The sequence below is a fragment of the Echeneis naucrates genome, chromosome 22 (assembly GCF_900963305.1).
Source record: "Echeneis naucrates chromosome 22, fEcheNa1.1, whole genome shotgun sequence".
In the NCBI taxonomy this organism is placed as follows: Eukaryota; Metazoa; Chordata; class Actinopteri; order Carangiformes; family Echeneidae; genus Echeneis; species Echeneis naucrates.
The window spans coordinates 12,219,791-12,247,221 of NC_042532.1; the positions used below are offsets into that span (position 1 = coordinate 12,219,791).

Below are 27,431 nucleotides of genomic sequence, written 5' to 3' on the forward strand. Positions count from 1 at the left end.
GCTCATTTGGCCTCCGCACAAAGTAGTGCCAGATAGAATACCGAGTCCTATCGGGACTCATCGTTAAATTAAAAGAAGAAAAAAAAAAAAAAACAGCTATCTCCCGAAAGTTCAAACTGACAACAAAAAGCACAATGTGTGACTCACTTCTGTGGCCTCAGCTGTTTTCGGTTGAGATGTTTCTGCCGCAGTTCGGTTGGATTGGAGTTTTTAAAAAAAAAAAAAAAAACTGTCGCAAACTTGGGCAGCGAAGATTCGCGTCGTGTGTTTGTGTGTGTGTTTTTGTTAAACGGTGTCCACCTTGTGTCTGTAGTTTTCTTCCGGTGTCCACCTTGTGTCTGTAGTTTTCTTCCGGTGTCCACCTTGTGTCTGTAGTTTTCTGCCGGTGTCCACCTTGCGTCTGTAGTTTTCTTCCGGTGTCCTGCAGGATCGATCCAGCAGAACACGCCCACCGAGTCTTCAGCCTAATGAGGTAAATGAGTGAGAACACCTGAGTGGGTCAAAGGTCTCTGTGCTAATACGGCCATGCTTTCATTAGCTTCTGTTTAATATGAGAATTTATTTTTGCTTTGATTCTTTTTGGCAATCTATGTAAAGTAGAAAAATAAGATATGTAATGACCACAACGTTTAAGCTCTTATTTTAACGCTGCGCATGAGTTAGCGTTTCATAGCTGACACAAAGTTGTGCTCCACACTGTGACGGCGGCATCACTGACTCCATTGGATGTATGATTGTGAAAGAAGTGATTTAGGGATGAGTGATTAATATGTCAAAATAATTGCATCTCAAGAAAGTTCTAATATGTCCCAAAACACCACACTGTCACTGTATTCCGCAGTGACAGTGTGAATCCGGTTTTGGTTTGGAGACAAACAGGGTTATGCTTATGAAATTAGAGAGAAACCCAACTCTTCATCATCAGTAAGAAGAACCATTTTATTCACAGGTACTGTAAAAGTAAAACACAAGCTGCCATATCATACATTTATACAGGGTTTGAAAGTCCTATACAACAAAGATATTCGAAAATATGGGTTTTGATATGAAACATGACCTTACATATAATAATTTCTTGGAAATAGGTCTTGGTTTGGTAATAGTCATTTACTTTTCTGAACCTGACCCTACATTAGTGAAAACTGAAGTTATTGTAAAAAATTAGAATGGTAAAAATGGAGTAGAAATCATTCTTAAAAATGATTAAAAAATCTCATGCAGCATCTTTAGATAGGGCCTGAGAGAGTACATCTTTGTAAAAGAAATAAAAACAAAGTCGTATTTGTCGTAGAAATCAAACACACCAAAATATAACAAAGCCAGTTTGTTTTTTGCAACAATCATTTTCACCAATCTTCTTTGTTCTCTCTACATCAGCCATATGATTCATAATAAGCACATTCTGGCAGCTACAAGGAGCTGATAACGTGATTGATTCTGCTAAACAGTGTCACAAACATTTGCGCTTATTCACTGCATTTTTTCACAGAAAAATAACAATTCTGGAAACCTTGCTCAAGACACTGGGTCAACTTTGTTTCTTTGCCTATTTGACAAAAAAAAAAAAAAGGGAGAGAGAGAGAGAGAGAAGGGGAAGTAAAAGGCCAAACTGTGTTGCTGCAATTTAGTCAGTATTGAGGTTCCTACAGTAGTTGCAGTAAATGTCCTGGAATGCATAGAGCCAAGCCTTGGCAGCACTTAAAAAAGTACTGGATAAGAGGCCAGTAGACTTGTGCTATCTCATCTGAGCCCCTTTGTCTTACAGTGTTGAGATAGCTCCCAGTCTGAGCCCATTTAGAGAGAAATTAGGCTCACTGATGAGCACTGCTATCAGTGGAACCATTCATCATCCTATCCTCACAACCTAGTGTGGGGAAGGTTAAGTCTCTCAGGGTTGCATGACCACACACTGAGGTACCAGAGAGAATGGCTGAATCAACAATAATCACTCACTGTGCATCTCAGTGGCCCTTTGATTGATATGTTTTGGCTGAATCTCTCATTTTCAGTGAGATAAATATGGGCATGCACAGCCTGAATAAGCTTTTTGTCCTCTGACGTGTCTGCTGCTCTACCTTTGTGCATCCACGGAGAACCATTTTGATCAAGGCAACTGGAGGGAGAAAACATTCACTCAGCCCTGCAAGCTTCCACAGGCCAGCTGGCAACAGATGAGTGACAACAGCAAATGCAGTCTTTGATGAGATAACACAGTCCAGTTTGAAAATCTAGAAAACTACAGAACCAGAGAGTTAACATAAGGCGCAAGAGGCTGAATGAAAATGGATAAAAATGCTGACTGAGGTTTGAAACAAGAGAAAAGGCAAAGTCTGGGAGCGCAATAACATTAGCTTATTGCTTTTTCTTTTTTCCATCTTTATTTTTTCCCTTAAAAGGATATTTGTACACACCACATAATCATATAAATACACTATACAATGCAATATAAAATATTTTTTCATAAAAGCAATATGTTCAGGGTTTGCTTGGGTATGCTAAAGATACCTCCACCATATGAAAAATAATGACTTGGAACAAAACAATAGAAAAGGCACTTCCAGGTGTTGTTGACTCTTGAGTAAGTGATGGCCACTGTCCTGCCATTTAGGCAACAACATTTGTGCTCACGTTTCTTTTAAACCATGTCCGGGACAACGAGGCACTGTAGTTAGGTGGTTAAGATTTTCAGAGTTTTCATGCAAAGATCCACACTCATCTCATCTCTGTCTCTGGTTGTTCTTCATTCCAGTGACTAAAAACTGGCTGCTACATTTCTTCATCCTTCCTTCTTCTCACTTCCTCATTTCTCCAGCTCGACTTTCTTTTGTCCTCAGACTTCAACTTCACGCAGTCCCTCCTGCGTGCCAGACGTCTGCATGCTGATGTCAAAGCAGGTTACCATCATGACACGGGACTTGCATAGGTTGACACAGAACTCCAGCTCCTCTGTGGCCTGTGCCAAGGCCTCAAAGTACTCCGGGGACTCTTTATCCAGATTCTGGTCCACCTCAACTGTTGAAGGGGGGAAACAGGTGCTCAGTTAGATGTTCAGTTTATCACCAAAGATCTCATCTATTTTGTTTACATTTACAATATTTAAGCAGTTACTTACACTCTCCTATCCACTTGCTGGGGTCCATCATCAGCCGGGCCTTGGTGTCTTCCAGCTCCTCCAGCAACAACTCATGTTTTGCTCTCAGTTCTTTCACTTGCTGTTTCCTTCTCTCCAGCAGTTTCAGCTTACTGTTAAAATATAACAGGCCCTGGGAGAAAGAAAGAAATTATTAATGGCAGGGACTGGCCTTGTGGACTCAACAGTTATGCTGACTTAAATAGCTGAAAGCCAGCTGAAAGTAAGATCTAAAATGTTCATGGGTATTGTTTATATGTTGCGTTATTGTTGCCTGGTCTGAACAAGCATGCTGAAATTAAATTAAATAAATGAACAAATAAATAACAAAATGAAGCAACAATAAACAATCAAAATAAAAGTTCGTTCTTTGAAAAGGCCAAGAAGATGAGTTGTACAGTAAATGTCTCAATTTGTTCATAAATGATATTTCCACCATAGTGGGATCAATTATGATTGTGTTCATGCAGCTATACTATTAAACATAGTGAGTGCTACTTAATTAAACCTCATTCACTTGAAAGATTAAGCTTACCTTGTCAACATCCTGGAATGGTTGCTGGAAACAAGACGATAGAAAACAAGTAAGCATATAGAGCAAAATTAAAAAAAAATCATGGAAAAGCAGTGGATTTACTTGTCATTCAGACAGTGATGGTCAGGAGAAAAGAGTAAAAAAGAGGTATTTTAATTGAAAGTTAATCAAAGTACCATCTAGCTGATTTAATATCCTCTCAACAAATCCCTATCTGTCTGCACTGAACTTGTGGGAGCAGTTAATGATCCACAGGAGACAAGTCAGCTATAAAAAGCAATCAGGAAGCGAGTGATGAGTGCTGGCGGTGAGCTGATTTGGGATGATGTTGGGCAATGCTGCATACATCACACATTCTCTAAGCCTTTTTTCCTATACTTTCTCCGTCTACTTTACTGCCACTACTGTCAGCAGCAAGGTGAGTCATCATTTATATCCTAACCAATTAGCTCTCGTCAGTAATTGTCTCTGGAACTCTTGACATTCCTTGGGTGTGCTGCCAAAATACCAAGCTCTGGGAATCTGGGTGCAGACATTTTAAGTCCAGGATTTGCCACAGAGCTGACTGAAGGTCAGACGTCTGAGAAATATTATTCCTGTCTTGTTCTTTAAAAAGAAACTGGGAAGAAGTGAGCTGAGACATTCCCACAGCACAAGTGAACGTGTCATATCTTGTGCATGTATGGCCGCTGTCTCACATGTTATATATTATTAGCAAGTGGGATTGACAGGGCCTTTACCCAGACATTGGATTATCTTAAACAACTTCAACAAGATGAGTCTCCAAGTACAAGAAGTCAGGAGTGACCCTCTGCTCACCTCTGTGATTTCCTCCTGACGTCGCCTCTGGAGCCGTTCCACATCATCGATCTCATACACCTTGATCTCAAAAGGCTCCTTCAACGGTCCCGACATAGGAGGCAGGTCCACCCACTGACCTGCCGTGCCCACCTTTTTCCCCAAGGACGAGGTGTCTGGCAGGGGTGCTGGGATCAGACGTCTTCTCTGGAACCCTACAAAGCAATGCAGAAGGTCAGAGAGGTGCCCCTTTCATTTACGAGGCTCTATGAGTAACTGTATGAGTCTCTCTTTGCACAGGCCAGTCGAGGTGTGGTGATCGCATATGTGTAACGCTTTCATGAATTTGCTTTGCTGTATATCCCTGGTTTAACCCACAAGTTTAAATGGTTGAACACACAAGGCAACAAATAACCTGCATTCTCAATTCATCTTAGCTGCTCATCACAGTTTGAAGCCATGGTGTTTCAAACATTCATTATCATTTTTCCATATATGTGTGAATAATTCATGCTGCTCAGAAAATCCAATAAAACATCAATTTGTGAATGTAATAAGAGGAATTCATAAGGAACTCCTACATGGATAATTTCCTAGGAGAGAAGATTCATTTGTGAATGCTGTCAATGTGTGTAGTTTCACAATCCAGCACCGTCTGGTAGATTCCACATGCACACCTATCATATATGCAACATTTGTGAGTCCTACCTATACCTGCATTGCTGCACTCAAAACCCCAAACCCAAATTATATCCTCACCATTTGCTCTCTTCTTTGGATACTTGGAGCTCCTTGTTCTTCCTGTAGATGACATGCCGCTCTCACTCATGGAGTCATGGGCAGAGGAAGCGCTGCCTGTGGCTTCGCTGTCACGGATCATACTTTCGTATCCGCTGCTGCCACCACTGTGGTAGAACAGAGCTGTGCGGCCCATTGCTGGAGGCAGCTCCCCACTCAGCACACTGCTGTTGTCACTTCCATGGCCACTGCTGTAGCGTTGAGGACGCCTTGGTGCTGTGATTTTGCTGTATGGGGAAGGCAGCATGGCCATGGGAGATTTGTCATCATTGACATTGACCCCGCTGTCATTCCCACTGTCTGAATCTCCTGAACCTCTTGTATGTTTGCCTGATATGTTGCCTGTTGCCAATTCGCTGACACGGCTGTTGGCAGCCCTCATGGCCTGCTTCGTGCCCATTATAGTTCCTCGCCCAGGCTTACCGCTAACACCAGTGGCAGTCCGAGGAGCTGATGTCCGCCCTGATGGGGGCAGGTTGGCGTTGGTATTTCTGGTCACGGGACTGGCTAAGGACTTGGTGGATGAACTTAGGCCCTTTGAGCTGTTGGCTGACAGCGAGCGTGCCTTACTTCCAGTAACTGCTCCTAATGTTCTGGGACTAACAGATGCTTTAATCTGACCAGGTTTGCCAGTACTTCCTCCACTTGGGGAGGATGGGTATGCAGCTATTGGAGAGCTGGATGAATTAGGAACACCAATTCTTGGAATCGACTTGCTGGATTTGCCGCTGCTGCTCCCTAAACTTGCCCCACTGTTCTCTCTACTGAGTGCAGTTCTGGATCCCGATAATGACAGGCTTTCACATCTTTCCAGTGAGATTTGACTGCCATAATGCTGCCCAGCCTCTCCCCTTGGCCCTCTGACCTTAAGACTGGAGGTAACTTTGGCTGTGTTGAGGTTGGAGGCTTTGAAACCAGTAGAGTCTGCTCTGTGATGCACCTCAAGCTCATCCTCTGATACAGCTGCCCTCGCTCCCGAGGCCCTTGCTGTCTCCCCATACGGTGACTTTAAGGCACTTTGGGGCAACAGCGTCTTGGTCTTATGATCAAGACTGGACTTCCTCACTGGAGGGGGAGGAGGTGAGGTGCAACCAGGTTTAGGGAGATTACTCACTTTTTGTGAGTTACCCTTGTTGGTTTTCCCCAGAGAAGAGAATTTAAGACTCGTGGTAGATGCAATAATATCTTGGGTTCCCTTGTAGTCTGTGGAGGAATGAATGACAGGCACAGTTCCCAGGGTGGTGGCCCCTCGTCTCAGCTGAGGCATTTTGCTGGGTGGATTCTTACTGGCTGACTTCTCACAGCCATCGACCACCCTCTGGGATGAGGTAGGCCCCAGCACCTTCGGTGGGCGAGGTACACTGTTGCTGTTGGATGTTTTGCTGGAGGGTATGCCACTGGGGGGGTTTCTGAGAAATCTGCTGGTGCTGCTGGGGTCAGAATACTGAGGTTCTGAGTGGTTGTCAACACGCTGCCAAGGATCCTCTTGCTTAGACTCTGACCTTGGTGGCTCTCTGCTGCTGCCGCTGCTACTGCTACTACTATGAGAGATGGATGAGGTAGGTTTAATCTTCCTGGGAAGACTAGAGTGTACTAAAGAGGGGCCCTGTGGAAGTTGTGAGGAACTAAGTGAGTGAGCTTTAGTTATTTTAGATGTGAATCTGAGGGAGCCTTTCGCTGATTCTGGAGATGGGGGGCACTTTGTCAAGGATAGTTTACTTGAGGTTGCACTGTCACTATCTTGTTCAGAAAAACTAAATCCACTGTCATTTAAGGAATTCTTGGCATCTCTAGGAGAAGATACACAGTGGAACATATCAAGGGAATCAAAGTAAAAGGTGGCCTCTGGTCCAATGTGTTTAGCCTGAGGGAGAAAGACATCTGTAGAATGAGTTCCTTCACTCTCCAAGGTGCAGACACTAACCTCACTGAGCCAGGAGCTGATAGATGAACCCCTGCTATCTATACACTCCATTGCTCCCTCCTGGAGGGGTGTGACCACTGCAGTGTTCATCTCTGATACACCCATAGCAGACGTATAAGCGTCAAATTCATCGTTGATGCTGCTGATGATGCTGACAGGTCGGGAACCAGAGGCCAGGGCCTGAAGGGAGCAATCACTGTTGAAGCTAATAATGCTGGATGGCCGACCTTTATCTACAATGCTGTCTATAGACAGCTCCTCCACCACAGTGAACACCAGCTCATCCTCTCCGTTCAGCTCTATCGGCTGCTGCAAGGTGACAGTAGCTCTGAGGATATCCCGATCCAGATACCTCTCCTTCAAGGTAGAACGGACTTGACACACCTCCATTGGAGCTCTCAGCAAAGGGGAAGTGCATGGATCCCTCCTTTTCACAGATTGGTGGCTCATTCCCACTGGTGGCATTCTGGTGCTGGATCTTTCTTCATTATCTGCATTTTCCCTCTGTTGTGAGGGAGGTGGGGCCGGCTTTGGAAAGATTTTCTTGTGTGAGTACACCTTCTCCCTCACCACAGGCTCCAGCTCTGCCACTGCAGCAGGTGACAGTTTGTGTGGACTAAACCGGCTTTCAGAAACCAAGGCCTTCTCACCATCAGCACTTGTTCGGCATGCAGTTTGGATACTTTCTGAAGGCGCCTTTTCTGCAGGTATTTTGCAGGCATTCTCCAGTTTACATTTGGGGGAATTAGGACTACAGGGTAGCTGTGTGCTGACAGATTTGGGAGACTGTTTGGGTGAGATGCCCTCTTGGTTGTAAGAAATATTTGCTACAGTCTTTGGTGAAACAGAGCATTGGCTCTCCTTAGATTTGTCTGTTTTAGGGCTGGCCTGGCTTCGTTTACCCTCTCCAACAAACGCAGTGGGTTCTTCACTGCCATCTATACACTCTAACCTCTCCTGCAGCTCAGCAAAGGTGTTGCATTTGAAAAAGTGGTCTCTGTCCAGAGGGCCCTCTTTTGCAGGTTTCTTCTTATTCAGGGAGGGGATGATTGGAACAAAGGCAGGTGGGCCTTCATTGTCACTAAGCTCCCTGTCTGAGATTGCAGTTCCCCCCGGGCCCACGTAAATGACAGTATCACAGGACTGTTCACTACTGGAGGAGTAGTCTGGGTCACTGAGCAGAGAGGGCAATTCTGGATCCAGGGCAACTGTTCGAGGGTGGAAGGGCCTAAGGTGTGGCGGCCGGCGGATCCTCCCTTCCTCACAAGAACTCTCTCCTCCAGATGAACTGGAGGCATACTGCAAGGCAGGATTAACATCAGTCGTTTTTTGGTTTTAAACAAGATCTCATTAAGTGATGACAGTAATGTGTAATCTTCTTTAAATATTCATATAACAATCCTGTCATTTTATAAAGCTACTTTAATTCTCATAATTTATAGCACATTAATTTAGTAGCAATAGCATATTGGAATAAATCATGGTACCATGAAATTACCAGTCGATATTTATCTAAAGGTTAAAAGTGCACATCAATAATCAGAGAAATTAATGTCAATAATATGAATTGCTGTATGTGGACTGCATTGTAATGATCCCTGCGTCTGATACCAAATAAATGTGTGCTGTCACTCTACCTAATTATCTGCAGCATATATTTCCTTAATCTGGGGGTATACATTACACACTTCCTTAGGCAGTGGTATTGATTACATGATAATGTGTTGGGGAACTGGGAAAAACTAGCTCTGAGTAACTGTGTTAATAACCTTTCATTTGCAGATGCATTTGCATCTTCATATGATGAACAAATCAAAAATTACAGATGGAAGAAAAATTGAAGGACTGAAGTCATAACATCATATGCGATGATGGTAATCAAAGCTCAACACGCTAGGAATGTAAATACTATAAGCGCAACATTTTGAAATAATTGCTATAATTACGAGGGATTGATCATTTAAATATTGAGCAGTACAGTTATATGAACCCTTGTACAGAAATGTACAATTCGCCGTCACCAGGTTTTCATACATTACATGGTGATCAGCTTATCCTTCTACCTTAGATTTCTTCTTCCTCATGCGGTGGATGCGGGATGCCAGCTGGATCGTGGTGAGTGAGTCAGCATAGTTGGCGGGGGAATCAGAGATGTGGGCGATCATGGTGGTCCTGCAGTTGATGTTGCCAAGGGACTCCCTTAACAACATTGTCAGCTTGCTGTCCCTACAGAAAGCATTTACATTGCTGTTAGCAAGTGGCATAGTAATATTTCAAATTGACATTAAAACTAACTGACGTGATTCCAGGAGGAGCCATTTTGAATTCTCTGAGCTGAAAAATACACCCAAACGACGAGTCATTAATCTTTTCATACCTGAATAACCACAACATAATCTTACGCACAATCAGTGAAAGCTATTTTATGAGACTAAACAAACTAGGTACATAGACATGCAGCCAACCTGAAAGACTGATGACACAAGCAAAGACTTGCCTGAAACATTTTTTTCATAATTTCAGCAAAAACAAAACAAAGAAAAACAAAAACAAAAAAAGCTGTTCAAGACAGCACTGAAACTAATGGTGGCTTTCTTACCTGTAAGGTACATGTTTCGCACCATTTGCTAAAGCCATGATGACATTTCCCAGTGCGTTTAGAGAGAGACACAGACCTCCCCCTCCGTCCCTGCTTTTACTTAAGACCTTTTCACAGCTTCCCAGGTCGATGAGGTGCAGCCTGCTTCGTCCGCCTGACACTGTGCCAATGACAGAAGAAGAAGAGCAAGGTTACACTCGCTCCCCAAATTCATTACTTTGCGCCCACTGACAGGAGTAGCAGCTCAGCCCCGGCCAGACTGTCAGAGCAGTTTGATTTACGTATAAGTGAATTCATTCTCGCATGGAAATTATTCAAATCGCAACCACACTTGTAAACTCCCAGCAGATGTTACTCAGTACCAAGGAGGCTCCACTTGTTATACACATAGAAACAAAAGATTCTGCTGACAATCAGAAACACATATGCAATTCTTTCTGATAATCTAAATTGCAGCCACAGCAAATTGGCTGTCACTGAGAAAACTACAAGGCTACCTATTGTGAAATTGTCACAGCGGCAGTAAAACTTTAAACTTCTGTCAGTACGGTCTCAAATACACATACGAAAAAACTTTATTCATCCCTAAAATGCGATTCAGTTCCTACGGTCCACCAACCACACATACCGTAACAGAAATATTCATTTGCTCTTGACCAAAGGATAAAACTTGCATACAAACTACATATATAAATATCTCTGTCACCTTTACATGGAATAATTAGGAGGAAAAATATAGCAATGATACCAATCTGGTTGCACGCAGCTGTTGGACTGTTTCAATTCTATTCTATAAATGCGTGGTGGCAACTGGTAGAATTAATACTCACTTCCTCCCTTGCCACTCTTCTCCATGCGATACTGGTAGATGTGCAGTGTGAACAGCATGTGGGAGTTGCGTCTCTCTTCTTCATCTGCATTGGGTCTGCTGGTGCTGCGTGCAGAAATGGCTGCGTCCAGGAAAAAGGCAGCTTTCTCAGCCGTAGGGGCGCGAAGCTCACTCTGATTCTGGAGCTAGGATGGGGCGGGGGCGGGGGAGGACAGGGTTAGGGTCAGCAAAAGAGACCACATTGTCGCAAAAAAAAGGGCAGATGTAAAAAGGATACCAGGAAAGAGTGAAATCAGAAAGAGAGGAGAGCCAGTTAATTGGACCCCAGCACACATTTCTTGCACATTAGATTGGGTCTCAGGGGCAATTAAAACAGCAGATATGCACACAGACGGAGGGGGATTAGGAGAGGTAATGGTGGAGCGGGAGGTAGGGGCACTTCCATTGCCATGGATGGGATGGTGGTGGTGAACTACAGTAACAGAGAAGGGAAACTCAGAGGTAGAAGAGAGGAAAAAGGCGGGCGGGTATCATGAAGGGAGCCCACGCATGGCTTCTGAGAGGAAGTGCATGAAGGAACCTCATAGAACTGCACAACCTTTGAAGTCAGAGTCCATACCGATCCCCCCAAAAAACAACATCTGACAGCAACACCTGTGAGTGCCTTCAAACCTACAGTCCTCCACCATCCCCCAATAATAATTCTATTGTGCTGGAGAGGGGGCTAGCACTAACACGTGGATAATAGATACTGATGGATGCTGACAGTTGAGTCAATACAAAGGTAAGAAGACAGCCATCAATACCACAGATGGGTTTGATGGAAATATAAAGCAAGGATTTCAGAGGCAGAAAGGATAGAATGAGACTGACTAGGAAGTCCTGGGAAATAAAAACACACACGCACACACACAAGTAAAACATGTTTGGTAGAGGAAGAGGTAGATTATATACAGAAAAAGATCAATACTGAGACAGACAGACTTTATAACCTGCAGGGAGAACAGAAGGATCAGTGAACAAAGGAAATGTGGAGGAGGTGAAATGCTTCTAACCTGAGTGCCACAGATGGGATCCTCTCTCAGGTGGATACCTGGGGACTGCCCTTCCTGCAGGCTGCCTGTTGACACCTCAGACAGCAAATCTTTCAGCTCCTCATCTTTCCCAAAGATTTCCACAGCGGACACTCGGACAGAAAAGCGCGTGCCCGTCTTCTCTTTGCGCTCATTGATGAGCTTGAAGAGCCAGGAAATGGCACAGGGCACAATGCCTAGACTCTGAGTGGAGCTGTCTTTGCCAATCATGGTGTATGTCTTGCCTGAGGATATGTGAAAGAGAAGGGGGAGGGACATGGAAATAGTGTCTTGTGTCTGGAAAGCAGCGAACCCTGGCTCACTATATATGTTCAATCAAAAATTATTTCTTTAATCAAGCTGTCTACAATGGGCAGCAGGTTGACTAATGACTATACACTACCCTTGGATATTTTCTGAGGGGTTATTGTATTGAACAAGTGCTGATGAAAAATATGATAATAGTTAATGTGAGGTTTTGGGAGTAATATCCAATGGATGCTAAATAAAAATGTAACTCTAATCCAAGAACCCATTCCAGACACAGTTCTTCTAGAGAGAATTATACCTAGTGGTAGCAGCAACATGAGGATAGCAAGCCCTTCAGCCCAAGAGCGCTGGGCAGGCCAATTACTAAGATTTTAATTACAGACTGAGCCCTGAAGCCTGGATGCAGCACTTTATCCATCGACCCCCACCCCAGACTCACTACCCATTCCCTTGCTCCAATCCCTCATTCCTTGACTCACCCCAGTGCACCACTAAGCCAATTGTGAGAATTAAGTGTAGCTAACAAAGAGAAATTAGAGTTTTCTTGGGCTAAAAAAGACTCATGTCTAATCTCTTGCCAGTGGAGGAGCTTACCGAGCTTGACTTGGCCAAAGCAGAAGATGCAGCCGTCTGCACCATTCACCACAGACTGGATGACCTCAGCTACTGTCCCTGAGCACACCTCAGCCTGTGAAAACACACAGGGACAGCGCTCTCACAGTCAATTTGCAGTTCAGCCATGACTGAGAGATACTGTAAAACAGGCCTAAATGAGAACAATGAATCGGAAATGATGACATATAATCCAAACAGCCATTCAGTATTGGTTACAGCAAATCCCATCAATGGTTTACATCAGTAAATTTCATCATTTTGGATTGTGTTAGAGTGTGCTGCAACGTGTGGCTCCTTTTTTGCAACCTGTTTCAGCACGGGTCCTGTGGGGCGAGGCTTCTGAAGCGGAGGCCCTTCCCCATACATCACATAGCAAACAAGGCCTCTAACAGCAGAACAGCCTGCTGTTACCGTTAGCCACCCGCAGTGCTGTCCCAGTGGCACAATCTAACAGCTTGGCCTCAGCAGCTCTGCAGCAGGAACATCTAGACTTCAGCTAACAGCTTACATGGGGACAATACTTGCTCGAGGTACGTGGTGTGATAGGAAATCTGAGGCTCTCACCACTTTGGAAATACAATACCACACAGCGATGACAATCTCTTCTACTCCGGGCTATTTGGAGCTTACTGCAGCATGGGGAAATACAGAAAATATTTAACCTCAAGTTCTTCTGTTTTATTTTTCAGTGCTCAAAACACAGCTTAGCACTTAGCACAGTTAAAAATATTTTGGTTTCTTTAAAGCTGTGACAAGAGCCAGCCAAGTGCTAGCCTATGTTACCGTGGCGTAAACATGTATCTGACCTTTGTCTTTGATCCAAGTCAGTGTGCCTGCTGTGCGTTGCGGAGGGCTGAGGTTAGATATAGCTGTTCTATGAAAGGAGAGGTTACATGTAACTGGAGTGGATTCAAATCCTTCCCCAGAGGGCTTAGGAGGCCCAGCTGTTAGGCCCACATTGGTATGAATGCCCTCTGACCCAAGACAGACATTTTTCTCTAAGCCCCTGGTCACACCCTGCCAGCATGAAGACGTCCTTTTACCCTTGAGAGGCTGAACCCCACAAAACCTATTCATACACGTACAAACACACATATATAGGCCCTTACTTGCGAGGCATCCTGGGTAAAAACAGCATCGAAGGCGAATATCTTTGGGACAGCCACAGTGGCAGATCTCCTGTGTCCTGAACTTGAGTGTGGGCTGGAAGCCGGGTCGTAGAGAGTCAGCTGCTTCTTCCTACTGTCCACTTTCAAAAAAGACTGAGACTCTGAGGAGTCTGAAGCCTCCAGGGATGGACAGATTCGCATCATCACTTTCACCTGAAAAAGGGAAAAAAGGATAAAAAAATAAAAAAAATGTGCAGACAGGTTTAGCACGAAGGACAACATAGGACTGTTTACTTAGAGTGTACGATAAAAGGAAAGAGGACATCTGTAATGCCTGCATTCTGATGACAGGTTAGGACCCAAACTGAAAGCCTGGCTCAGGATTGTGCATTAACATCACGTCCACTGTGTCAGAGTTGATGGACATTCAAGGTTGTCATGGAAACGATTGGTCTCACATTGACTGGTGAACTCAATGGGTCAATGTCAAACGGTGTCAGTAAAAGGCAGCAAGGTATGAATTGAAAGTAAGAGCAGAGAATAGTGGAAATGAATGTGTGTGACACACCATGCTGGGGGGATTATCCCTCGACTGGGTTGTTTTTCTGGACTGGGCACAGCTCACCAGCATGGGAGAGCAGGAGCATATGGCCCCCCACCTTGGTATCCCACCTACTCACTCCTTCTCCTCCACCCTCCACCAAATAGGTTGGAAACTGGCAGCTCGACATTGAGGATCTTGGAAGCTCAGTCTTTTGTGTTCTGACATTCATAAAAGTCAGCTTACAGTCTTACCACATCCTACAGGTCATGGTACTGTTCACGATGCCCACATGTAACACTAAATAGGATGACAGCTTATATCTAAATGTGTTGATTCTGCACTGCTCTGACAGGTCTGTTCATGTCTAACCTTACTGTCAGGGTTACAGGAGTGAAGTCATTCAGCCAGTCACGTACGGTACCTCATGCAAACAGTTCACCACTTCCTGCCTCTGGCCCACAGCTCATACAGACCATGTATGGTTTGCGTGTCTGCTCATCTGACAAATTCTGTCAACTCTTTACTGCTTTAAAATCTGATGATCAGATACTCACTTTTTTATGTGGAGGAACTGTGAGAATATATCTGACTGACAGGGGACATAAATGGCTCTTGGGATACGTATAACAGTCTTTGCAGACTCCCCGAGTGTTTAGTGTTACACGTACAACTACATCAACTGAACAGTTTCTCCATCCTACACTATATGCTCAGTCCTAAATCATTTCAAACCATCTTGGAAAAAGTACCCATGATGCCTCTATGATGCATTGAAATAAAAAGCTTAAAATACAGCTCCCGACACTTTCTGATAGATGGCTGTTTTGTTCAGCCTCAGACGCTCCTCTTTCTTCACCCCCACAAAAATGGGCCATTGCTATAGATCCAGGCACCAGTGCTATGAAACAATGTCACTGGAAATTCCTTTCTCTCAGTGAATGAATTCATCCTGAATTCCTTAGGCCTTGTGCAAGAGCTCCTTTTACTCCGCAGGGGACCGTTATCCTGACTGACGTGTGCATATGTGTGAGTAAATTACATTTGCTATGACATTTAAAATGGGCTTTCCACATTTGACTGCTGGGTCTATGTCTACCAGGCAGAGGCTACCAGGCAAGCTAATGTCTCAGTTTTATTTATGTTGGCAGAGATCAGATACTGGAGGCCACAGAGGATTGGCTGCAGTATTTTCACACCTTAGACTCTGTGCTAATGGCCTCTGTTTCCTTGTCCCTTGATCCCCACACAAAATCCATTAGTGTGGCCTGGCATTCCTCCATCCACTCAACTGTCTTTGCATGAATAGCTATGTCGAGGTCAAGAGTGAAGAGGGGGAAAGTGACCCACATGTAAAGACGCACACAAAAAATTTTACGAGTGATTTGAATTAATATCAAACATAACACAAGTGATGGCAAAACCACGCAGGGTGCTGAAAATGTGCAAATGTGATTCCACAAGTGAGAGACAAAGACAAAGAACCCAAGCATGCTCACAAAGGCATTTGCTTGACATTAAAACCTGAAAATCTAGCCTGATAGGCTTGGAGCAATATTGTAAATCTTGACACCTTAAAGACATGCCAATGTAGGTGCACAGATGCACAGCACACCTCAGGTGTGGACTAGAGGAGGCTTGTTAATAGCACAGGCTTTTTATGAAGCCTGTGTGTCAGTAGGAGGTAAAATCTCAAACCTTCTGGATACCTGGCAACAAAAGCAAACACTTCCTAACCAGGTAGGATGTAATCTTGTTAGGGGACTTCTCCCGCTTTATAAATACAGGACGCCAGCTCTGACAAACAATACCAAATAAACCACAAAGGAAGAGCGATGTGTTTATACAGCTTTGCTTAATTACTGTCCCACTGCTGCCAGCCTCACTTTCATCATTGCACACAGTACCTAAAAAAAGATTTAGAAATCCTCCAGTTAATGTGACCACAGATTTACGAATTACAGCTTTTACTGACTTTCTGAGTTCAAAGAGAGGAATGCTGGTCTCACAAACTGAGCGAATTCATGACATTCCAACAGGCTTATCTGGCTGCATCTGCATGGACTGGACCAGACGGCACATTGCCTCTGGACCAGTGTGCCGCCACTCTGCATTCTCCCGTTCAAAAAAAGAAAAACAGTCTGTATCTTTGTGTGTGGGGTATTACAGGGGTTGATGCGAGTCTGTGGTGCATTAACTATACTGTACAAGCATTAAAATAATATATTCAGCTTTAAATCGTTCATGTAAATGTGTCTGCTGTTACCTTTCCCATCCCAGGATTCTCTTTCACTTTGGACACAGCTCTGAGCAGACATGGTGGAGCAGGCGGCGGAGAGACTTGCAAGATACCGCTGAAGTTGGTGGGGTAGATGGAGGGCTCCTGTAGGTGGAGCAGTGAGGGCTGGTGCTTCTTCCGCTTCGAAGACAGGTTCAGCTTCTGAGCTGCCCTGAAAGATGAAAAAACAAAACCACCTAGAAGTTGCAGGTGAACTTACAAACATCATACTGGGAAGTTCATGTAGAAACAAACTAATTATAATGTCTTCAGGTGATGTTGTCTTTCAGAAGGGTACCCAACCAAAAGCTCATTGATTTTAAACATTCAACTTGACATTTTTTTAGGGTGTGCTGCAAAGCCTTAAGTAATCACACGCTGAAACTGTAACATAAAAGGTCAAAAAGCTCCTTCTAGTCCGCCAAAATAAACAAAGCCAGTGGGAGACCTACACTATGCCACCACTCCCACCCTTTCTTCACTCTAAAAATGCTTTTCTTTCAACGCCCCAACTCATACTGCCCTACCATGACAGATAATGTTTCAGCCCTCCACTTCATCTAGGACCAGTTGAGTTCCCTCACACATTTATTTCAAATAGTGAACTACTGAAAACCCATAAGGTAAACATTGCCAGGAAGGCAAAGGTGACTGTTAGGGACCACACATACAAACTATTATTGCAGGAAAGAGAACTAAATAACAAAACACAAAACAATCTGTCCTCATGACAGATGAGGGCTGCAGTAATCTGCCCTCTAGGATATTGCCATGTGCATGTCTGCTAATCAAGGTAAGCAATTATGGTATATTCACCCATCATTTCAATCAAAGCCGGGAGATTTACTGTATGTTTGGGAATGGTCTCCAGTGGTCACGTCCACTTCAGTTGTATCAGAGACAAATGGCTGCCTGAGCAGTTCTGCTGTGCTGTTGTAATTGAATCCAGCTTTTTGACAGTCCTCTAATTAAAGTACGCTCTTATCCTGGCCTTCTGTTTCCCAGACAGAGCACTGAGACACAGATTGACCACAGTGCCCACTGAGTCAGGCACACACTCCTGTCTACACTAAAAACGGCAGTACCAGTATCTTTGCATGGCCTGCAGGGAATCTAGCCAGACATAGAGTGGTTCCAGGTATGGCATCGCCCACTAGATCAGCTAACACTGTACCTCAGCTGGAAATTCAAGGTCAGGGGAGGAAAGTAATACTCCAAAGAGATTCAATGCCCTCAAATGGTTTTTATCCAGGCAGTGGGATTTCAGAGAAATGCAGGCAGGACAAAGAGGCAGTTGCTTAAATGAACCAAAGAGTGGCATAGCTAATCAATGAATATTGGATTGAGAGATTAAAAGATTAAAAAAATTGACAAAGCAAAGGATTTTAGGAGAAGTAAATAAACATATCACATGAAAAAGAGAAGGAGGAATAAAAAAGTAAGAGTTTGAGCAAAAGAGAACACATCCATGTGTGGGTCCTGTAGTTTCCTGAAGGCCAGCCTAAGCTTAGTAGTCCTGCACCGGTCTCCTACGGACAGGACTGGGTGAGCCAGTACCAAAACCCCAGCCCCCACCATTCCCCTCCGCTGGAGTAACAACCCCCACCCCTTATCTCCACAGCAGTCCCCTCTCCACTGTACGCCCCCCTGCAGCGACAGCCCAAGAGCACAATCAGGGAACACACTACCGGCTGATGGAATAATTATTGCATCCAAGAGGGCTACAGGAGAAGGTTCTCCCCAGGGAGCTGCCTATGTGTGATAGCACGCGGGACAGATCGTGTGACGAGGGGGAAAAAAATGAGATGGAATAGATGAATGTGAGATGCAGAGAAAGAGAGGGGAAACTACACCAGAGTACACGTGGCTGTGTGCATGTGTATCCGCATTTATGAGAAGTATCTGCAGCACATTCATTCAAGATAAATGTACCCTGTCTCTGTCTGTGTCTCTCACACCCACTCTCACCTCATTCTGTCTCTTCTTCCTTCAGCAAAGAGATAAATCAAGCATCAGGAGTGAACATAAGACACCACATAGGCAAGAAAAGCAGGCAAGGGCACTGTACTGATTTAATATAATTGTCTTGACCAGTGAGAAGTGCACACAAGCCAATGCTGAGCTTGTAACCTTGAGATTTAATTCATGTTGCACAATGATGATTGGTGCACATGCGTTCTTCAGTGGAAAGCGGGAGAAAAAAAAGGATATTGCTTTTATCCACACCACAACCACAAGTACAGAGGGAAATTAATTGCTTGTCTCCCTGCCTCTCCCCCCTCCCTCCCGCCCTCATCCTGTCTTCACGTTTACCAACTGTATGATCAGTCAATGGAAAATAGGCAGTGAGGAGAGGCTCAGATTTCTTCAACAACAGCTTGTCCACCTGTTCACCTCCCATCTCCATACTAATGAAGATGCTTCCCTCCATGACTGAAGTCTAAACTGTCACAAAAGGAAATGTGTTTACAGATAAAGCAGAGGTTTGTATATAACTTCTAAGTTTGTAAAAAATATTAACATGCCAAGTTGTGTGTTGTTCTGTGTAGGGCTTGACAAACTAAACCAAAGGTTTACTTAAACATGCGGCAGAAGGACAATGCTGCAGTGGTGGTACTTACAGCTCTTTCCAATCCATTATCTAGTTGATGGTCATAGTCAAAAAAAAAGATAACTGGTAGAGTTCAGCTTTGCAGTCCATGTCTGTGTTGTTGCAGATTTCCATTACTTGCACATTTGACATGCCGGCATAATCGCCAAGAAGACCACGAGGCGGGGCTGCTCAGTAGTTGGGGCAGAGAGTTCCTTTTTACTGCGATCAAAATCATGAAGGTTCTACTTGATTTCATAGAGGTTTGTAAGAAGCTGCAGGGGTGGAGGCAGGACAAGGAGTATGAGGTGTCTGTGTCATAGTAACCAAGTGGAGCAAGCACCAGGTAGAGTAGGGTGGAGGTGGGCAGAGAGTCCCTCGCAGGAAATACTGTAGGTTCACAGTGACGGGGTGCAGGTAGTCCAGTGAGCTTCTTAGGAGGAGAAAATGAGAAGGTCAGGATGGGGAGGAGCACCTCCCCTGTTTATATGCCAATAAAGCACCTCCAACTCTTTCCATGCCTTCACCTGCAAAAGTTCAAACAACCCTGCAACAGCTTCCTCTCCAACTCAGTTTTCCACTCCTTTCAAGTCCGATTTTGCATTCCTCCCACTGGCTGCATGATTTTCTTTCATTCAGTTAATCCACTGTAGTGTGTCTGCTGGTCCTGATGACCAGGTCCTTCCCAGAGTCTCTGCTGTTCACACGCCAAAGGAGGGGGAAAGGATCAGCCTGCTTGGCTGTGCTGGAAGATTTCTTTGGGTGGCTGAGAATGAGGAGAATTCCTACTCCAGTTCCGCCTCTCGGTCATTCTCCTGCTATCGGTGAAAATGCTGGCAGCTGTCCTGCCCTGTTTCTCTCTCCCTCTCTGCTGCTCTCTCTTTCCCTCAAACACATACACGCACAGTCGAACACACACCCTCCTGTCTCCCTGCCTCCCTCCTCTCACTCTCTCGCTCTCTCTTTCTTTCCTCAGCCCAGCCCCTTTTCCCTCCGACTGCCAGACGAGGTGTCAGCGCTCGATTTCTGGCTGCTTGCGGCACAATTTGTGAGTACCCTCTCTCTCTCTCTCTCTCTCTCTCCCCACACACACACACACACACACACACACACACACACACACACACACACACACACACACAGGCACACTCACTCACTCAGTCTCATATGAACCCCAGCATACAAACACACACACACGTATGCACCCCACCACACGTCACATGAATACTTAATGTATACAGGAGCCCTCTCTTCTTTTAGGGTCCCTCACTTCAAACAGATTTGGTTAGTATGCCTACAGTGCAATAATGCATGAGTGTGAGTGCGTATGCGTGTGTGTGTGGTGGGTGTACACTAGTGCACATTTGTATTTTTTTTGCCTTTGTTGAAGGCTGTAATTAGCCAGATGAATGAGAGTGTTATTAATCATAAAGAGTGACACACAGATAAGGAAAGATATACTTAAGAGTAGAAAGACGAATTGCCTGAAAGAGCAATGTCCTGCCTCAACCGGAAAACTAAGAGAGATTAAAAAAAAAGAAAAGTGTGAGCAATGAGGAGACCAAGGGAGAGGACAGATAATGAACAGATGACTTCTCAGAAAGGCTGATCTATGCTGGCCAGTGAGAAAGAGTGCAGTCAGTCAATGGTCAAGGGTAAAAAGGGGAATGAAAGCATGTGAGTGGGCGAGCGCTGGGGTGAGAGTACCCTGTATTCCCTGAGCTGCCAATTTACCAGTAAGCCCTCTCAGCCCTCGACCAGCCAGTCTTGTTTGAAAGGCGGCTGCTTTGGCTGCAGAAAGCTTACTACAACATATCAGCAGACAGAGTGGGTGTGAGAGTTGCCAGATGAAAGTGCATTCAGCACACACACACACACAGCGAGCTCTCCCTGCCTCTCTCTTCTGACACAGTGCCTCTTAAATGAACTCTGCTGGATTGAATTCGGAGGTAAAAAAAAAAAAAGAAAGAAAAATAAAAGCCACTACTGCCTGCCTATTTGGAGAAGAGACAACAGTAATGATAGGTGATATACTGATATGTCGCGTAACCTTTATCTTCCTCCTTACACAGCACACTTACCTCTGCTTTTCTGCAGTGTGTCCAAATGAATTTTCCAAAGGTGGGCTTATTTTAAAGAGCAAGAGCCATTTCCTGAGGCTTGTTTCCCTAATACCAGGGCTCTCTGAATCACATCTAGTAATCATTAAGACAATACAAATGTTGACACTGGTCTAAACTGAACCAGTCATCAGTCTCATGTCCACTGCTGCCACCTTCAATGTGGTTTTAATATATATTTGGAACAACCAGCGTTGGAACTGTCCTGATAGCATGTTAACTCCATCACTGCCTCCTTTTGAACAGCCCTCAGAGACAGATAATGACTGCAATATATATAAATGAGCCAAAGCACGACAGATGTAAAATCAAGTACCGTCTACAATAAAAGCTCTCCCGGCTCCTTTGTTCAACAAAGGACATCTACATTTTATCCTCACCTATGGAGGGAGTGACAGTGAGGGAGGAGGTCAATGACTGGAGTGAGAAGCTGTGTTTGCCTGCTGCTTCCAAAGCTTCACTTTGGCTGGCTGTCAATAATTGCGGCAGCCCTCCTTTCAAGCTTTGTCAAATTAACAAGAGAAATTCCACAGGCCCAGAGAATCATTAGCTGGTGGACCCATTAGCTTGTTTGTGCAAATTTGACTGTTCTTCAGGCCAGCTGTACAGCTCTTTAGGTAGCACCTACTCTCTGCCTAATTACCACGTAGGCCACATTTAAATCCTTAACATATCCTTTTTGTGATCCTCCTTTTTTTTTCTCCTCAACAGACAAGATAAGGCTGCTCTAGCCATTCATGCAGGGATCAGACCATTGGGTCTGATATCAGACTGCTTTACACCCCCCCACTGTCAGTCCACCTTGCACCGTTGCTGATTAGCAGGCTGGAATAGCTCTTCATGAATGGGAATGGGAATACCAGGCTCCAGCCAGCCTGCACATGATGTGGTAGTAATGAGTACAACACAATGAGTCAGACTCACTTACTGTTGGACACATTCAGAATTTATCCTGGACTCTGAGGTTAAATGCATTTTCAAGATGTTTTTTGAGGGATATATGTTGTGCGCTAGAGACGCAGTCAAGCCCAAAACACTATTTCAGCAGATCATCATGATTGACTGGGGTGGATGTGTGTTGGTCTATCAGGTGAGGTGCTACGTTTTTGAGTCAAAAGATAATCAATAGGAAACCTCCCCAGAGCTAAAATCAGTACACACTGTCTTATTGATGGGCTGCCCTTGACACGATCAAACAGCACTCTGCCCCAAAGGTGTGGAGGTATAACATAAATCTACCAACTGAGCTCAACTGTAACAGAAATACAGACTCAGTTAAAGCAACAGCACCAGACAAATCCGCCAGCGCTGCTTTGTTTGCCATTTGCCAAAGTCCTGTTTGAAAATAAAGAAATTTTCATTTCTGTGATGGCCTGGATGGCTTTGGGCCCAGGTCACTCTCAGTCTGACCCAGCCTCTGTTTAGCTTCACTGATGATTAAGCAACCATGACGACATCCCAGGAACACGCACATTCATATGGTGCACAGACAAGAGGAGATGATGTCATGCTCTGCCAGCCAGCCCTGGCAGTGAGAAGGCCCACCCAGACAAGATTTACAAGTGAGGTCAGGCGGCTGATTGTTAAGTATGAGGCAGATGCCTCCACAGCCTAAAACCCTTTTTCTCAGAATCAACCACTGCAGCTGTAGTTCACTGGGTCAGAGAAGACTGTTTGCTGTGGGTGTTGGCACCCTCCAGATCTATGGCCTTTCATGTATAAATATATGTATGACCTCAACACCGAAAGCTGAGGGGGACAAAAATGGGGTGGGCTCTCAAAATAACCAAGGAAATTAGTGGATTGGGTTTACCTGAGACACAGCGTTGGGCACATGGGGACAATAATGGAAAAGCAGGCTGTCAAGCCCCCTGTGTGGCGCTGAGCTTCAGTCTGGTAATCAGTCTGTCTCCTTTCCAAAGTCCCTGCAATCAAGGAACCTCTGGCATAAACATTAATTTCGTTTTTCTCACTTCCTCTCTCTTATCCTAAATCACTCAAAACAACTAATGCCTGAGGCCGCAGCATCCTGAATACAGAGATTTATCTTGGAATGTGGCTCAACAAATGTTAATTGTAACAAAAATGTGTAGTTTTACTTGACAGAGGCAGCTAGAAAAGCTCCCACCTGGTGATACAGAAACCACGCAGTCTGATTATCTTATCATTCAGATTAGCCTCAACCAAAAACCCAGATCTTTATAGTCCATTTGAAAAATGGGTTTCCTTTTTCCTTCTGTCGCACCACACGCACTAAAATGGAAGAGAGAACTAACAGGCTTATCTGTCTGTCAGTTGAATCTTATCAATCCAAAGCTCTGAAGCTTTCAGCTGACTCCTTCCTCCAGCCTGGCTGTTTTAATAGCATTTTGAAGGCAGAGCTCCTCTTTCCTGTGCCAGTTTACATGTCAGCTGTTTACAGGAAGTGGCCAAAGACCTCCAGGCTAGGATTTATAGACTTTCTATAAATCTTCAGAAATAGATAAATGGATCCCAGCTTAACCAGACATAAAAGAATGGTACGTCCAGTTAGCTGAGCAATATCTCGCCTGGCACGTTCCAAACATATTCAACCAAGGCCCCTTTAGAAAAGCTCTTTGTTCCAACAAGGTGTTCAACGAGCCTTTTGTTCCTGTGGTGTCTGGCCTTGGACGGGGAATACCAAATGGGGCATCATTTGTGTAGTAGCTGCTGACAGCCCAAGGCTCCACACACATCTTCACTGCACCAATCCCTGGCCAATTAGGTAAGGCCAAATACATTCATGTTACATCTGTGAACACAATGTGTGATCACAGAAAAGAGTCTATACAAAAACTGATGTCACCTTTTGAAACTAACTTGCCACAGTCACACCATAATAAGCTCTTCTGTCATCGCAAGAGAGAAAAAACACACAGCTTTCCCTAAATTAATCAAAAATTCTACTTTGGGTTTCAAACCAGTTCTGTCACCTCACCACTATGAAACAGTCTGTGGAGTGAGGTGTAAAATGAGAGATTAGAGCATCCTCTGGGGAATAGCTTGAATAACGAGGTATCATTTGAGACGCAGAGAAGACTGAGAACAAGGAATACGGAGTGCAAAGGTTAAGATGGCAATGAAAAAAAAAAAAACATTGGAGATCAGTGAGATGGAATGGTAGAGTAAAGGCAGTCGAAGTAGTGTCACTGTGAAGAAGATGCAGGTGAAAGAGAAAGAAGGAGGCAGCGATAGAGGAAGCAGCAGGGTGCGCAGCCAAGGCTCTGGCTCTGTGCCAGAGAGGCGATGTCCACGAGGAGGTAAATCATTTTCTGCTTGAGGAAGAAACAGGAAAAAATTATTGTTGGGGCCATGCCACAGCCAGTTTGGAATTGGTTTATTCCCAAAGATGGGAATCCCCAGTCGGCCAAGAACAAATGGAACAGTTGGCGCCAAAAAGTGAAAAAAAAAAAAAAAAAACATTTATCAATATTCAAGAAAGCCTGGTTTGTTGCTAGCACACATCAGAGTAATGCAACAGATTTCTGCACTGGCTTGTATCAACAAAGTACTAAAAGCAACTTCTTTGTTCATTTTACTCTCCCAATCAATGGAAGCATGTTTAGCAGCTCCGTCATCTGTGCTTTTGGACATCACATCAAGAAGAGCAGGCTCATGCCAGAAGAGCCTCACTTTGCAAAGAAAATGCTCTTGTCTATGTCAAGGTCTAGGCCTTACTGAAGGGAGGGGGGGGGGGGGTTGGCATAGCAGTACAGCATAACAGGTGACAAACCTTTGCTTTTAGTAAAACTGCCTTCCTCTCTTTTTGTGTTTAATGTCCTACCCGTAAAGCATTACATCTCAAGACAACCAGCACCCATTGGCTCATTCACCTCCCTGCCTTTTCCCCCACACCCGCAGTGAAAGACTACAAAACTCTCTTCCCAAGTTAAGGATTTAAGGAGGGCTTAAGACAAGCAAAGGAAAGGCATTAAGGGTAAAAGCCAGGGGCTATAAATTTATTTATAGTTCACCTCATTGTTCCTCTAACCATTCAGGATCACATCATGCTAATATGGCCTTAACTAGCTTGAACATTGGACCACGTGGAGGTCAACAATGCAGAGGACTTAACTCTGCGGGACTCATTTGTCAGTCAATCAGTTCAGGGGCCAATTTAAGGCCTGGAGAGAAAAGAACTGAAAATACCCATAATGAGAATAAATAAGGTCCAAAAGGAAATGACCAATTTTTAGAAGAGGCTTCTTGATAATGGAAGAATTGGGGCTTGTACAAAAGAAAGCACTCGGCGATTGCATCAAAATAGTTTCAAGCAACAAAAAGAACTCTTGGAAAGAAAATTCACTTTTCAGCTGATGGGTGACAGATGATAATGAAGACATGTTTTCTCTCCTCTGCAGACTGCAGCCTCCCCACCTCTGGCTCTGCTGACAAAGATTAACAGCTGCTTTCATCTCTTCCGGTGTATTTTCACTCTGCTCCTCAGACAATGCTTCAGGTATTTTGTTTTGCTTTTCTCCAAGGCTGCAAAAAATCTGGAATAACTTCACAGTCTGAATACACATGTTGAACTCCAGTTCACCCACGATCCAACCCACAACTTCTCTTGAAAACCTCAGGAAGGCTGCTGTGCACAGGGCACACAGGGAAGAAGTCTTGGCACTCCCATCAAGTCATCACCACCGAGTGGCATTTCTCAGAAATCAGTTCAGCACGCAGCAGAGGCAGGTTATTGGAGAAACAAGAACCAAATGAGGACTATTATTAACAGAGAATCCATGCATGTTTAAATATAATATTATGTATTAACACATCACCTTCTATCAGAATGGAGAATAATTTCAGAACATGACAAGTGTGGGAGAGAGAGAGAAGAAAACCTGCATACTTCTGCACCACTTCTCTGCTTCATTAATCACTTGCTGCCAGACTAAGACACCGTACGATTATTTATTTGCACTTCTCCACTCAGAGGCTATCACAACAAACAGGCCCGCAGGCTGCTGGGAACATTTGGGGGTGATTAATCAGTGGGCCGGCCTGCAAGATAGAACATGGGGGAGGGGATTTCTAACACATGTTTCTTGATCTGTCATCTATTTTCAAGTGAATTGTCAACCTAACAAACACATAAGGTCCAAGTCAGGTGAAATGAGCTGTACAGTCAGTCAGATGGTGTGTCTCACAACTCACATCAGAAAATTTGGATCAGGCAAACGAATGAACACATCCCAGAAACACTGTACACAGGAAGCATACATGTACAACCGCATGGGGGAATGTGTCCCTCAGAGCTGCCACTAAGACATCAGTGACTACAAGCACTTTATTCGAGCTAAGCTGTTTATCCCGTATCACGCACTCATAAAGTTAACCTCAGAAATACAGCATTCGCTGGCCCACATAGGACGTATGGGGATAATGGGATTTTTAACAAACTGAAGCTGGCTCTCACAGCTAGGCTAGGTCGTGAACCGATTACAAATTATAATCCGCTCCATTCACAGCAAAGGTCTTGCAGAAAGTGGCAATAGAAACAGAGAGGGCATAAATCCTTTCTGCTACTTTTAGTTCAATACAGCAGTTTGCCACGTGTATTGCACAATATTCTGGCTTGGTTCGAATGGTCTTGGCGTTCTTGTTGTGAGCGTAATATCTTACATAAAAACTCTTCATCTTCTCTACTAAGATGCACATTGTGTTGCAAATATCATGTGAAATCCTAGAAGCATTATTATGTTATTATTATGTTTCCCTATATGGCTTACATTGTACCAGTCTACAGTGAAGTAAATTTGTACATTTGCATACAATAAACAGTGTCAACAATCTACAGTGTGTGATCATGAGGCTGCGGGCGATGAGGTAAACACTTAAACACTTGCTCTAACAATGGCCAAGTTCACAGTGGTAATATGATCTCCACCTATAAAAATCTGAGCCCTTCCGATCCAGCATGTGGTTTCTCTATGTGGTTCTGGAGAAAAAAAAAAGAAGAAGAAGAAAAAGCGCTAGTGTTTGGGGAAATCAACCTACAACAACAATTGGGCAGCCTTTAGTTATTCATGTTGAATAGGAGACCATGGCGTGGCGTAGCACGGAGGAGAAATGATGCCTGAGAAGCCCCACCAGGAGCCATCTTTGTTTCTCTGGATTGTTTGATGTAAAGGCAGCTCATGGGAGCAGAGGCCACCAGCTCTGCTCTGTATCTGTACAACAATGGGTCATAAAATTCCCCAA

General features: G+C 44.3%; 1 protein-coding gene and 1 long non-coding RNA gene across 3 annotated transcripts in view; one reads left to right on the forward strand and one right to left on the reverse strand.

Annotated features, from left to right (window-relative positions):
• Nucleotides 1–912: 912 nt before the first annotated feature.
• The window catches only part of kif26ab (kinesin family member 26Ab), a 63,217-nt gene continuing 36,698 nt past the window's right edge, over nt 913–27,431 (reverse strand). The window contains exons 1-13 of one of the 2 annotated variants that reach the window (XM_029493500.1): nt 19,121–19,960; nt 16,488–16,671; nt 13,681–13,893; nt 12,551–12,644; nt 11,669–11,931; nt 10,615–10,798; nt 9,785–9,944; nt 9,249–9,411; nt 5,223–8,484; nt 4,485–4,678; nt 3,666–3,689; nt 3,113–3,263; nt 913–3,012 (exon numbers count right to left, since the gene is read on the reverse strand). In XM_029493500.1, coding sequence (XP_029349360.1) covers nt 2,831–3,012; nt 3,113–3,263; nt 3,666–3,689; nt 4,485–4,678; nt 5,223–8,484; nt 9,249–9,411; nt 9,785–9,944; nt 10,615–10,798; nt 11,669–11,931; nt 12,551–12,644; nt 13,681–13,893; nt 16,488–16,671; nt 19,121–19,137 — 5,091 coding nt within the window. In that variant the 5' untranslated portion in view covers nt 19,138–19,960 and the 3' untranslated portion in view covers nt 913–2,830. Of the gene's footprint in view, nt 3,013–3,112; nt 3,264–3,665; nt 3,690–4,484; nt 4,679–5,222; nt 8,485–9,248; nt 9,412–9,784; nt 9,945–10,614; nt 10,799–11,668; nt 11,932–12,550; nt 12,645–13,680; nt 13,894–16,487; nt 16,672–19,120; nt 19,961–27,431 lie in introns of those variants that run through there. The other variant, XM_029493499.1, reaches the window with a different exon arrangement.
• Nucleotides 20,100–26,935, forward strand: LOC115035600 (uncharacterized). Its single transcript, XR_003840352.1, has 3 exons — nt 20,100–20,137; nt 25,592–25,689; nt 25,811–26,935. It is a non-coding gene; the product is annotated as an uncharacterized LOC115035600 (long non-coding RNA).